The 13,907-nt window shown below is 57.1% G+C and overlaps 1 protein-coding gene across 9 annotated transcripts in view; it reads left to right on the top strand.

Moving 5' to 3' along the window:
* The window catches only part of CLEC16A (C-type lectin domain containing 16A), a 210,302-nt gene that overhangs the window by 14,809 nt on the left and 181,586 nt on the right, over nt 1-13,907 (top strand). For all 9 annotated transcript variants that reach the window (XM_051847427.2, XM_051847426.2, XM_051847428.2 and 6 more), the window contains 3 exons: nt 812-945; nt 10,215-10,363; nt 13,222-13,327. In XM_051847427.2, coding sequence (XP_051703387.1) covers nt 812-945; nt 10,215-10,363; nt 13,222-13,327 — 389 coding nt within the window. The remainder of the gene's footprint in view (nt 1-811; nt 946-10,214; nt 10,364-13,221; nt 13,328-13,907) is intronic.

Genomic DNA, 13,907 nt, shown 5'->3' with positions numbered 1-13,907 from the left:
AGGCCTATGATCCTTGCACTGTGTGCCAGCAGACAAAGGGCGAGAGACGCTCAAGACCAAGTGGGCCAGCACACGCACGTGACTGCGGGGTTTCCTCTGAGGACGCCAGAGCAGAGGCTGCCGGGGCCTGTCCGGAACGTACAGGGCAGGGCACACAGGGAGGAACACTGCCTCCCTTTACGAGAGGCATTGGGAGTAGGGGGCAGTTGTGTTCCCAGCGTGTACCCCCAGGGCCTGCATGCAGACAAGTGGCCTGCTCAGGAGAGAGGCAGAGTGGACCTGGGGCCTGACGAGGGTCCCGTGCCATGTCAGCAGCTTCGAGTTTCCTTCCCGTTCCTTTCTCCCAGATAGGGGAACCGCAAACCTGACGATTTGGAAACCAGCGCCCTTCGAACCAGCGTTATCGTAGCCTTTGCAGGGATTCCAGGTGTGGGTTCCTTAACACTCAAGAGAGCAGAGCAAAGAGGCTTAGTGAGGAAAACCTGGGACCCAGAATAACGGATGGGAAGTGCTGCCTGTTGAGTTCACAAGTGTGAGCTTCGGAGGCGAAGACCCTTTCCTACTGTGTCGCAGTTCCAGTTCCTGGCTTCCCGGCACCGGCACTGCTCTGGTCTGGGCAAAGAGCAGAAAGGTTGCACGTTAACCTTGCTGGGAGGTGCCTGGGAGCCGGAAGCTGTGGAAGCCAGGCTCCCAAGGCCGGCCGTGCGATGTGGCGGCGCTGCAGTGCTTGGCGGGGCGGGGGTGCTGCGGGTGCTGCGACTCTCAGCGATGTCCGGAGTGAACCGCTGACCCTTGCCTGCTCTCTCCGCAGCTTCTTCCTGGAGAAGAACATGTTCGTTTTCTTCTTGAACATCCTGCGGCAGAAGTCGGGCCGCTACGTGTGCGTCCAGTTGCTGCAGACCCTGAACATTCTCTTCGAGAATATCAGTCACGAGACCTCACTGTGTAAGCACGAGCTGGCACGCGCCTCCACACTGCTGGGCATCGGGGGAGCTGGGCGCGCTTCCGTGTGTCTGTGTGTGCCTTGGGCTACCCTGGCTGCAGGTCACCGGCTCGGTGTCTTGAGCCGTGGAGTGTGTCTTCTTACAGTTCTGGAGGGTGGACGTCTAAGATGACGCTGCCGTCACGGGCGTGGTTTCTGGTGTGGGCGTTCTTCCTGGCTTGCAGATGGCCGGCGTTTCAGTTCATTTCCTGTTGCTGTAACAAAGTCCCAAGACTAGGCCACGAATAAAGGAAAGAGGTTGATTTTGGCTCACGGCGCTGGCGGCTGGGAAGTCCAGGTTGGGCATCGCACTGGTGAGCTCCTCGTGCCGTTTGCACTCCTGGTGGAAAGTGGAAGGGCAAGCGGGCATATGCACAAGGCGGGGAGGCGAGTGGCGGCCGTGCTGTATAGCAGCCTGCCTTCCCGGCGACCGAGACAGTCTTGGCAGAGTGAGAAGTCACGGGAAGAAGGCATCAGCCCATCATGAGGGCCCTGCCCGTGACGTGCACACCCCCAGCACGGCCCTCGGAGCCGTTAGGGTCTCCGCACGTGAGCTCTGGGAAACACACTCAGCCCTAGCAGCCACCTTCTCCCTGTGTGTAGTCTTTCTTCTGTGTGTGTGTGATGGAAAGAGATCAATCTCTGGTGTCTCCTCCTCTTCCCGCAGGGACACCGGGCCTGGCAGGTTAGGGTCCCACCCTCCTGAGCTCCTTTAACCATAATGACCCCCTGAGAGCCCTGGCTCTAGAGAGGGTCGCAGTGGGGTTCAGGACTTCAGCATTTGCAGTTTATGTGGGACCCAGTCCAGTCCCTGACACCGTGTGTATCCCCGTGTGACAGGGCGTGAGAGTTCCCCTCTGCTGTACGATTCTGTAGTGGTGGCGTCTCTTCCGTGACTTCTTGGTAGCTGCAGGTGCTGAATAGTCAGCCGGTGGAGTTGACATCGGAAGACGCAGCGTGAGGAAGAGCCCCACACAGGAGCAGGCAGCAGTGCGGCCTTCTGCCCCCAGCCCTCTGGCTCCAGCCCCACTGCCAGACTCGGAAGTGAGCTCTGAGCTTAGTGCCTGTACTCACCAACCCCGTTTCTTCATCTGAGAGGCAGAGGCTGGTGCTGCTGGCGTCCACACTGAGAAGAACTTGAGGCCCTGGCCAAGAAGCCACACAGAGGCAGGGTTTTGGCCCTGGCTCATTAGCTCAGTGGTCCTCAATTGGGGTGCTGAGCCCTGGGACATTGGACATTGGGCATTGTCTGGAGATATTCTTGGTTGTCAGGATCCAGGTGGAGAGGGAGCTGCTGGTGTGTAGAAGGTCAGGACCAGGGTCCTGTTTGCTGTCCCGTGGTGCACAGGACAGGCCCCCACAGCAGAGGCCCACCCTGTCAACAGTGCCCAAGCTGACAGTCTAATGCTCCGTGCTTTGCTTTTCCGACAAGAGCTGCCAAGCCCCAGGTCCTGCCAGTGAGAAGCAGGGCAGAGAAGACAAGGGACCAGATGTCTGTATCTGGGTCCCCAGGGCAGTTGGAGAGAAATACATCCGGTGGCCAGAGGGAGGTGGAGATGGTGGCAGAGGCAGAGTTGGACAAGAGCTGCTGCACGTGCTCTTGGCAGTGGACACTAGGTGGTGCTGTTGCCCCAGGGATGCCCCTGACTCCCGTCGTCTGGGCTGCGGGCTGACAAGTGTGGGTTGACTCATTTCTCCCTACATGGTTTCCCTTGTTGTCAGCTTCTGTTTTGCTGGATGTGAAACAAGTGTGGTTTCTGAAAACTCAGAGGGGAGAGCTGCTCAGCCGTGCAGGCCCTGGACTCGGATCCGGCCGGGGCCTGCCTCTGTGTGCCACACGCTCCCCGCTGCAGTCTGTGTGCCTGCCAAGTGGATAATGGAGGCTGCGGAGTCGAGGGGCCTGAGGGGCGGTGTGAGGGCAGGCATGCGGCGCCTAGCACACGGCCGTGGACAGGAAGTGTCCACTGTGTGGGTTTTCTCCTTTAATGCAGAGTCCTTCCCAGCAGCCTTAGCCAGTCCAGCCAGGCACAGGGCTATTAGATTAAAGAGGGGGTTTGGGCAATCAAAAATTGTGGCTTTTTACTGTGTCTATTTTTTCAAAAGATTTATTTATTTCTTTATTTGAAAGAATTATAGAAGAGAGAGGGAGAGAGAGAGAGAGGTCTTCCATCCACTGGTTCACTCCCCACATGGCCACAACAGCCAGGGCTAGGCCAGGCTGAAGCCAGCACCCAGGAGCTTCTTCTGGGTCTCCCACGCGGGTGCAGGGGCCCAAGGACTTGGGCCATCTTCCACTGCTTTCCCAGACCATAGCAGAGAGCTGGACCAGAAGTGTAGCAGCTGGGACTTGAACCACTGTCCCATGGGATGCTACAGCTGCAGGCCAGGGCTTTAACTCACTGCGCCACAGCGCCGGCCCCTACCGTGTCTGGTAAAGGTGTACAACCTGATGTTCGGTATGCGTATTCTGTGAAATAATCACCACAGTCAGGTAATCAGTGTGGCCGGTGCCTGACGTGGTTGTCTGGTGTGTGCTGAGAACGCTTTGGATCAGCTCTCAGAGGTGCGTACAGCACGTAGACAGTTGGGTGCTGTCCCTGGGGTTGCTGTGCTGTGCGTCAGATCCCCAGAATTTGTCTGTCTTGCATAACTGGAGCGCTCATCCTTGCCCAGCGTCCCCTGCCCCGTTCTCCCCCACATGGGAGCCACCTGTGCCCTGCCTGCTTCTGGGCTGGACGGCTGTTTGTGTGCCGGGCTTTTCTTGTACCGAGAGCAGAAAGTGCTCGGGGCTGTGAGGAGTCCAGGCAGGCACCTCTTGCCTCACGGCCCAGCTGGGCTGCGGAAAAGACCAGATGCACCGTCTGCACAACCTGGCTTTGCAGGCAGTGAGAGGGTAGATGGCCTTTGTTTTTCCTTTCCAGTCATAGGAAGCATCCTCCTCGTATGGTACCAAAAAGCAAGCGTTGCAGAAATCCAGGCTGTCAGGTGTCTGTAGAATCTCTCCCTGACATGTCGGTGTACACAAACCATGTTGCTGTTGGCCTAGCTTTTCCCCTCCTTCCCAGTGTGTATCTGATCTCCTCGCCCCTCCTGGCGAGCCTCCCTGGTTCGGATTAAGTGCTGTATCCTGCATCACGTGACCATGGGCTGCCACTTCACAGATGGTCCTGCTGCCTAGGGTTTGCTGACCTCAGTGACAGAGACCCAAGACTCTCGGGTTTATTCTCAGAGGACCCCACAGAAAGTCAGCCACACAGTGAGGGCGTAGTGGAAAAATCCCAGCCGAACACCAGAGGCCTCTCCACCCACAGGCTGCCTCTCAGGGGCCCAGGAAAAGTCCCTCCTGGTGTGGATGAGTTCATGGCTGCCCCAGGTGCAGGATGCGGCCCAGAGACTCAGGTTGCCCAGCGGAAGCTGCCGGCCTCAGCATCTGTGCTCTGGAAGCTGGTGGCAGGCCAGCGGGCCCCGCTAGACTCCTCCGCAGTTGCTGCTCCTGTCAGGCCCCTCCCCCTCCCAGCAGTCCCCAGGTGCGGTCACAACGACACGGAGCAGTGAAGTAGGCCAGGTCTCAGCATCGCCTGTCCTGAGTGGACTTCGGGTGGAGGGACCAGTTGTGGACGCTTCCAAACCAGACTGCTGTGCAGCAAGAGAGAGGCGTTCAGGCCCACAGAGGAAGGATCCCCACACACAGCCACGTGGGAAACTCAGACGTGGCCGCGAGCGAGAGGCCAGGCGCGGACGGGTGCTTGCTGTGTGGCTCAGCTGACGGGCAGCTCGGGCAGAGGCACAGTGCGTCTGTGGTGGTGGATCAGAACAAGGCTGCCTTTGGGGCCGGGTTCTGCCTGGCGAGGCTGGGGGAGCTGTCTGATGCCTGCCCTGCGTGTGAACCTGGGAGCAGATGATGAAGCTGGACCCCGAGCCTCGTGAGGTATAGGCGGGTCAGTCCCACAGACACGTATGTCGTATGTGTCCGTTCCCACATGTATCGAGCTGTGTTTTGATCGGTGATATGTGTGACCTCCTATGAAAAGCATGAACGGTCTTGAGCCCCCTCCCAGACCCAGCGGCTCTCTTAGAGAGGCCTCAGGAGCCCCCTTAAGAATGGGTGCGACCAGGAGGCTCTGAGAACCGTTTGGCACGTAGACCCCGGCCTGCACGGCTGGTCTCCCCGGCCTGCTCAGAGGGTGATGCGGTGACTGGTGGCTGCAGGGGCTTTCCTAGCGAGCTGGCTTCCAGGGAGGGCCCAGCCAGGGGCCGTGGCACCGCCCCGTCCTGGCCCTGAGCTCATCTCGCCTGGCTCATGGTGGTTTTTTGGTGATTCCAAACACAGTGTTCAGTCATCTCTGACTTCAGCCTGACGGTGTGCGGCCCTGGGGTGTGGTGGTGGAAATGAGCAGTCTCTACAGAGCAGCTCTGGGACGAACCACGTAGTGAACACCAATCAGTGCTTGCCTTGTGCCTCGGTGTGTGGGCAGTGTGCGTCCGGTGTGTGGTCCGTGTGGGGACAGTGTGCGTCCAGTGTGTGGGCAGTGTGCATCTGGTGTGTGGACAGTGTGCATCCAGTGTGTGGGCAGTGTGCATCTGGTGTGTGGGCAGTGTGTGGACAGTGTGCGTCCAGTGTGTGGTCCGTGTGGGGACAGTGTGTGTCCAGTGTGTGGTCCGTGTGGGGACAGTGTACGTCCAGTATGTGGGCAGTGTGCATCTGGTGTGTGGACAGTGTGTGTCCAGTGTGTGGGCAGTGTGCGTCCGGTGTGTGGTCCGTGTGGGGACAGTGTGCGTCCAGTGTGTGGGCCGTGTGGGGACAGTGTGCGTCCAGTGTGTGGTCCGTGTGGGGACAGTGTGCGTCCAGTGTGTGGGCCGTGTGCATCCGGTGTGTGGGCAGTGTGTGGACAGTGTGCGTCCAGTGTGTGGTCCGTGTGGGGACAGTGTGTGTCCAGTGTGTGGGCAGTGTGCATCTGGTGTGGGGACAGTGTGCGTCCGGTGTGTGGGCCGTGTGCATCCGGTGTGTGGGCAGTGTGTGGACAGTGTGCGTCCAGTGTGTGGTCCGTGTGGCGACAGTGTGCGTACAGTGTGTGGGCAGTGTGCATCTGGTGTGTGGACAGTGTGCATTCATTGTGTGGGCAGTGTGCATTCATTGTGTGGGCAGTGTGCATCCGGTGTGTGGTCTGTGTGGGGACAGTGTGCGTCCAGTGTGTGGGCAGTGTACGTCTGGTGTGTGGGCAGTGTGTGGACAGTGTGTGTCCATTGTGTGTCCAGTTTGTGGACAGTGTGCAGTGTATATCCTGTGTGTGGACAATGTATGGACAGTATGTGGGCAGTGTGCGTCCAATGTGTCCAGTGTGCATCAAGTGCATGTCCAGTGTGTGGACAGTGTGCATCCAGTGTGTGGACAGTGTGCGTCCAGTGTGCATCTGGTGTGTTCAGTGTGTGTTCAGTACGTGGACAGTTTGTGGGCAGTGTGTCCGATGTGTGGGCAGTGTGTCCGGTGTGTGGGCAGTGTGTCCGGTGTGTGTCCAGTGCATGTCCAGTATGTGGACAGTATGTGGACAGTGTGCATCCAGAGTGTACAGTGTGCATCCAGTGCGTGGACAGCGTACAACCAGTGTGTGGACAGTGTATGGGTAGTGTGTTCCGTGAGTGTCCAGTGTGCATCCAGTGTGGGCAGTGTGTCCATTGTGTGTCCAGTGTGCATCCAGTGTGTGGACAATGTGTGTTCAGTGTACGTCTAGTATGTGTTCAGTGTGCATCCAGTGTGTGGAGAGCGTGTGGACAGTGTGCGTCCCGTGTGTGTCCAGTGCATGTCCAGTGTGTGGACAGCATGTGGACAGTGTGCGTCCAGTGCATGTCCAGTGTGTGGGGAGAGTGTGTCCAGTGTGTGTCCAGTGCATGTCCAGTGTGTAGAGAGCATGTGGACAGTGTGCGTCCAGTACATGTCCAGTGTGTGGAGAGCGTTTGTCAGTGTGTGTCCAGTGCATGTCCAGTGTGTGGAGAGCGTTTGTCAGTGTGTGTCCATTGCATGTCCAGTGTGTGGAGAGCGTGTAGACAGTGTGTGTCCAGTGCATGTCCAGTGTGTGGAGAGCGTGTGGACAGTGTGTGTCCAGTGCATGTCCAGTGTGTGGAGAGCATGTGGACAGTGTGCGTCCAATGTGCTGTGCAGCCTCAGCCTCTCTGACTTGACTCTTTTGTGCCTGATCTTTTTTTTTTTTTTTTTTTTTTTGACAGGCAGAGTTAGAGAGAGAGAGAGAGAAAGGTCTTCCTTCCGCCGTTGGTTCACCCCCCAAATGGCCCCTATGGCCGGCCTGCTTTACCGATCCGAAGCCAGGAGCCAGGTGCTTCCTCCTGGTCTCCCATGGGGTGCAGGGCCCAAGCACTTGGGTCATCCTCCACTGCCTTCCCGGGCCACAGCAGAGAGCTGGCCTGGAAGAAGGGCAATCGGGACAGAATCCGGCGCCCTGACCGGGACTAGAACCCGGTGTGCTGGCGCTGCAAGGTGGAGGATTAGCCTAGTGAGCCGTGGCGCTGGCTGTGCCTGATCTCTTACTGCTCACGACAGCGCTGGGACGGCGGGGCTGCTGTTCTGTTTGCCAGTCAGGGAGCCTGGGAATGGGGAGGGTGAGCAGCTTGCGCTAGGTTGCGGAGCAAGGCTGTGGAGAGGTGGGAGCTGACCCAGGCAGAGTGGTTCACGTGCACGCTTCTTCCCGTGGCTCTCAACCACGAGTGTGTGTGGGAAACTCTGAAGCTTTCTTCCACGGGATGCTGGGACTGGGGACTAGGGCTAGGGCCCGAGCCTTGACGTCCGACAAGCTCAGGGCCCGGCTTTGCTGCTGGCCTGAGGCTCTGCCGCCTCTGCCACCCGTCTCACCTGTAGGTGCGGAGGTCATAGGTCACTGTCATTTGTGGGGAGTCAGGAGCCAGTGCAGCGCTCACGCTGACAGCCCAGACTGGGCCAGCAGCACCTCTCTGTAGGGTTTTTCTCGAGTACTCAGAGGGGAGCCAGGGCCAAGGTCAAGGTGTTGAATGGCAGGCTCCAGGCTGTAGCTGTGGATGGAGCTGTTTGCTGGTGAGCACAGCTCTGAAGCTGTGTTGTTCAGGACCAGGCATTTGAAGACCCAGAGATGCAGCCTTCAAATCTCTGTCCCAGTTTTCCTTCCCCAGTGTGAAGCTCTGGCTGCGCTGGGCCCACATTTCCATGGGAGCCAGTGGCCTGCCGGGAGCTTGGAGGGGTGGGGCAGGGGCTGTCAGTTGGCCCCAGGGCTCCCAGGCCCTCACTCTCAGCACCCAGTTTTCTCCTTTCCTCCCTCCCTCCCTCCCTCCCTCCCTCCCTCTTTCTTTCTCTCTTTCTCTCTCTCTTTCTTTCTCTCTCTCTTTCTCTCTTTCTTTCTTTCTCTCTCTTTCTGTCTCTCTGTCTTTTTTTTTTTTTTTTTTTTTTGACAGGCAGAGTGGACAGTGAGAGAGACAGAGAGAAAGGTCTTCCTTTGCCGTTGGTTCACTCTCCAATGGCTGCCGCGGCTGGTGCGCTGCGGCCAGTGCACCATGCTGATCCGATGGCAGGAGCCAGGTACTTATCCTGGTTTCCCATGGGGTGCAGGGCCCAAGCACTTGGGCCATCCTCCACTGCACTCCCGGGCCACAGCAGAGAGCTGGCCTGGAAGAGGGCAACCGGGACAGAATCCGGCACCCCGACTGGGACTAGAACCCGGTGTGCCTGTGCCGCAAGGCGGAGGATTAGCCTAGTGAGCCGCGGCGCCGGCCTTCTGTCTCTCTTTCTCTCTGTCTCTCTTTCTTTCTTTCTCTCTCTCTCTCTCTCTCTCTTTCTTTCTTTCTTTCTTTCTTTCTTTCTTTCTCTCTCTCTCTCTTTCTCTCTCTCTCTCTCTCTTTTTCTGTCTTTCTTTCTTTCTTTCTTCCTTTCTTTCTTTCTTTCACAGAGAGAGGTAGAGACAGAGAGAGAGGTCTTCCATCCACTGGTTCATTTGCTAATTGGCCACAATGGCCAGAGCTGCGCTGATCCGGAGCCAGGAGCTTCTTCTGGGTCTCCCATGTGGGTGCAGGGGCCCAAGGACTTGGGCCATCTTCTGCTTTCCCAGGCCACAGCAGAGAGCTCGATCGGAAGTGGAACAACTGGGACTAGAACTGGCACCCATTTGGGATGCCAGTGCTTCAGGCCAGGGCGTTCACCTGCTGTGCCACTCGCCGGCCCCAGCACCCGGTTTTCACCGTCAGCTCGTATTAGTTTGTTGATAGAAACAAGCGCCGACATCAGACCTGGGTTCCTCTCCTCTGGACTGTCTGTTGTGTCCGCCGGCCAGGTAGTAAGGCCTTCCGAGCTCTCTGCACTCACCTGCACAGGGGGAGGAGTGAGCGTGGCCCTGCAGGACACACTGCCTGGTTCTGATAGGATGCACCCAGGCCAGGTGCTGCATGCATGGGGACCTCTGTGAAACCCAGTAGCCATGTATGCAGGAAAAGCCATGTGGAGCCCTTGGTGGCATTGGGGCACGATGGTGCTTGTGTGTGTGTGTGTGTGTGTGTGTGTAATTAATTGATTAAATTGAAACGAGAGTTAAAGAGAAAGGAGACACACAGAGAGAAAGAGAGTATCTTTTATCCCTGGTTCACTCCCCTAATGGTTGTAGCAGCCAGGGCCAAGCCCAGCTGAAGCCAGGAGTCAGGCGCTTCGTCCGGGTCTCCCACGTGGGTACAGGGGCCCAAGCACTTGGGCAAACTTCTGCTGCCTTCTTAGGCCAGCAATAGGGAAATGGATCGGAGGTGGAGCAGCCAGGACATGAACCGGTGCCCATATGGGATGCCAGCATTAACCCACTGTGCCACAGCGCTGGCCCTGATGATGTGATTTTTGATGTCAAATGGGGTAGCTATTTATGAAACACAGTCCCTTCACTGTCCTCTGTGGTGGTCCTGAAGATACCTACACCTCGTGTCTTCCCCGCCCCCTGTCCCCATTGGACTTTGCCAGCGAGGTGAAGAGACTGCCTGGTTTCTCTCCTTGGGATGGCCTTGCCTCTGAGCTCGTAGATGATTTGTTTGCGGGTTAAAGGTTCAGCTGCTCCCTGTTGGTTTAATCCTGACCACACAGAGCATAACGGATTCAGTGCGTTGTCGGTCAGTGTCGCCCATCTGCTTGTCGCCCACCTGCTGGTCGCCCAGCATCTCTGCTAGTCCTTCCTGCAGCACCGGTTATCTAGTTTGTTTTGCTTTGCTTTTTCTCCTCTAGATTATTTGCTCTCGAATAACTACGTGAATTCTATCATCGTCCATAAGTTTGACTTTTCTGACGAGGAGATTATGGCGTATTACATATCGTTCCTGAAAACACTCTCCTTGAAGCTCAACAACCACACCGTCCATTTCTTCTACAATGAGGTGAGTGATGGCCAGGGAGCCGCTCGTGCGTGTGCGGGCCATGTGCGTGTGCTGCTCATGCGTGCACCATGTGCCGTGGGTGTGCTGCTCATGTGTGTGCCGTGTGTGCTGCTCATGCGTGTACCATGTGCCGTGTGTGTGCTGCTCATGTGTGTGCCGTGTGTGCTCATGCGTGTACCATGTGCCGTGTGTGTGCTGCTCATGCGTGCACCATGTGCCATGCACCATGTGAGTGTGCCGTGGGTGTGCTGCTCATGTGTGTGCCGTGTGTGCTGCTCATGCGTGCACCATGTGCCGTGCACCGTGTGAGTGTGCCATGTGTGTGTGCCGTGCGTCTGATTTGCATGACAGCACTATTTGACTTTGGCATACTTTAAAAAAAGTTTTTTATTTTAATGCAGCAAACTACCTTTGGGTGTGAAATTCAGTTTGTACTGAGCATTATCCTTGACAGAAGTGTCTAGACGTGTCTTGGGGGTAATGTTGCCCTGTGGGAAAATAGGAACTCCCATGAGGCCCGGCTTTGCCACTTCCCTGCCGTGTGACCCAGGGGAGTCCTGGTCTCTGTCTGAGCCTGTTTCCTCATTCGAGAAATGCAGATAGCGTGTCTGGGGGGTGTGGCTTCACACAGTCCGTGGAAACTGCACTCTGAAAAGGCTGTGCATCGATTTCAAAGCTTGTGCCCCAAGAAACCACTTTTTCCGTACGCTTTTTCACACACGTGCCTCATGCAGGGTGTTGAGGGAACGGATTAAATGAGGTGATGTTTTCAGAGCACCCAGTACGCACCTGACTCCCTAACATACAGACCTTGCTGCTGCCTACAGGAGGATGTCCCATATTCCATAGGAGAGTTAATAACAACCTGAATCAGTACCCTCTGCTCGCACAATTAAAAGGAACTTGAACAGTGTGATCAGGTTATCTCACAGAGAACGTACGCCGCTGTCCTGAGGCTGCTTCATCCTGCGGCTCACTCACAGCATCACAGACCCAGGCTTTTCTGTCTTCTTGCTCTGCTTGCCAAACTGTTGCTATCTGCTCTGAGTCAGCCCCTCATGGGCACAAGATGGCTGCAGCAGCTCCAAATATCACTTCCCTTCTTGTATCCACTTTGACCTCTCAGAAGCCTGCCACCAGACTTCCCCTCAGGCCCCAGCCCCACTGGTCAGAATCCCATCCAGTTTTTCTCCAGCACATCTGGGATTTGGGATCGGCCTGGCAGGGCAGCTTGGGCCAGGTGTCTCAGGAGGCTGTCATCCGGGCTTGGAGGATGGCCTTCCAGGCAGCCCAGTCCCACGAGTGGCCAGCTGATGCTGGCTGTGGGTGGGAGGCCTTGGTTCCCTTTATGTCCACATCTTCACAGGACTGCTCGAGTGTGCTCGTGGTTTAGCAAGTGGCTTCCCCTAGAGAAGTGACCTGAGGGACTAGAGAAAATGGAATGCCTCGTATGGCCCAGGCCGCAGAAGTCACACAGGGTCGCTTCCACCGTATTCTTCAGGTCCCACAGCACAGCCCTGAGTCAGTGGGAGGGGCTGACAGAGGCTGTGGACATGGTGTGGGGCAGTCCCAGCTGCCCTCGGATTGCCAGTCACACACCCTGCACAGCCTAAGACCACAGTCGCAGACGCATTGTCCGAATTCCTTCTAATGTGGCGACAGCAGCCTGAGCGTTGACTTTCACTGTAGAGTGGACGCTGTGGAGCACTCCGGAGTGCTCACTGCCACTGTTTCCCCTCGGAGGAGAAGAGCTGCCTTCTGAGGGAAGAAACACTAACTCACAGCCCTGAAGTGTTGGCGGTTTGGAGAATTCTTGTGTGGACCGGCGCCCAGCACATCGTAGGTGCTCAGTAAACACCCAAGATCAGATGGAGCGTGTCGGCGTTCTCCCGAAGGTGCCGTGAAAGCTCAAGCCAGAGAGGCCTGAATTCCGCTGCACTTGGTGCCGCTGGGCTCTGTGCCCCAGGCTGGGGGAGCGAAGCTGGGCTGTGGGCTGAGAGGGACGCCTTGCAGGAGCGGCCTCCTGGCCGTCAGAGGAGACTCAGGGCCTTGTTTCGTGGGGTGGGCCTGGTCTTCCCTTCCATGGGGACCCGTGTAAAGGTTGCCACTTGCTGGGGGCTGGCTTGATACCTCCTTGGAGCAGCGTGGTCTTTGTCAGTGCTGTCTCGCACTCTCACCCACGGCCAGCCTGCGAAGACTGGTCTGGAGGTTGAGCAGTGGCTTCCTGCCCTCCCCTCACTGTCCTGCGCTGCTCTGGGTGTCCTCAGAGTGGATCCCGGAGCCTCCTGGGAAGCTTGGCCACAGGAGGGCAGCAGAGCCTGTCCCTGGGGACGCCAGCGCCAGCTCCCGGTGCACGGGGTTTTCTGTGGCTCCTTATCCCTTCTAACAGCAGCAGGCTCCTCGGGCCTCCCCCTCCAGGGCACAGTTTATACCTTTGTGCTTCACCAGAGGCTGTGCCTTTAATCCTGCGGAGCTGCAGCAGCAGCGGAAAGTGACCAGGCTGCTACCAGGCGCACGCTAGGTGTCGGGTGCAGGGGTAAGCGCTGCACTGGACGTGATCGCGTTTCATCCCAACAGCAGTGAAGGGGCTATTACCACCCCCGTTCTATGGACGAGAAAGGATCGCCTCACAGCCGCGTGCCGGGCGGGTGTGGACCCAGACCTGGTTGTTATCTGGACCCTGCTCTGTTCTCCCGTGGCCTCGCCTCCCTTCTCACACGCCTTGTCCAGAATGAACCACTGACTTGAGGTTCATGGCGGCAACACTGTCTCACTTGGAGGTCTCTGATGGCTCCCAGCGCCAGGGTGGGGCCTGCCTCGTGGGGCCGTACCTCATCTGTGGTCCGTCTTTGTTTTAGCACACCAATGACTTTGCCCTGTACACGGAAGCCATCAAGTTTTTCAACCACCCTGAAAGCATGGTTAGAATTGCTGTAAGAACCATAACTTTGAATGTCTACAAAGGTAAGTTTCCTGGCGGCTCGGGCCTGGGCTGACTTGTGATGTGACTACAAGGGCTCACTCCCGTGTGTCTGCACACACTTCGCCCAAAGGCACGGGGGGGGGGGGGCGGGTGCTCATCTCTGGTAGCCCCGGGCTGCATGGCTCACGGAAGGCCGGCCCCTCGTGTCACTCTGCCGCTGCCCTTTGCGCATGTTCAAACTCCAGCACTGAAAGCAGGTGTCCCGTGAGGCAAGTGGGATTCGGACTGGACAAGCAAAGTTGCCTTTTAAACGGAGAGTTGCATTTTTATGTTTTGGCTTGTAAATTATATGTATACTTCAGTACAGTTAGGGGGTGTTTTATCTAAATACTGTATCTTTAATGTTAGGGAGGGGGTATTTTATCTTTAGACATTTCACCTCACAAACAACAGGGGGCAGTGTTGTATTCCTAACTGGCTGTAAAGCCCAGCACTTCCAAATTCCTGGGTATTTATTTATTTATTTTACGATTTACTTCCTGCGCAAAACAGTGCGTGCAGAAGAAGGCTTCGCCCAGCTCCTCTGCGCTGGCACGAAGGCTGGCCGGCCACAGTGTCCTC

The sequence above is a fragment of the Oryctolagus cuniculus genome, chromosome 19 (assembly GCF_964237555.1).
Source record: "Oryctolagus cuniculus chromosome 19, mOryCun1.1, whole genome shotgun sequence".
Taxonomy (NCBI): Eukaryota; Metazoa; Chordata; class Mammalia; order Lagomorpha; family Leporidae; genus Oryctolagus; species Oryctolagus cuniculus.
Note: the sequence above shows the minus strand (reverse complement) of the source record. Positions and strands in the feature narration are given on the sequence as shown.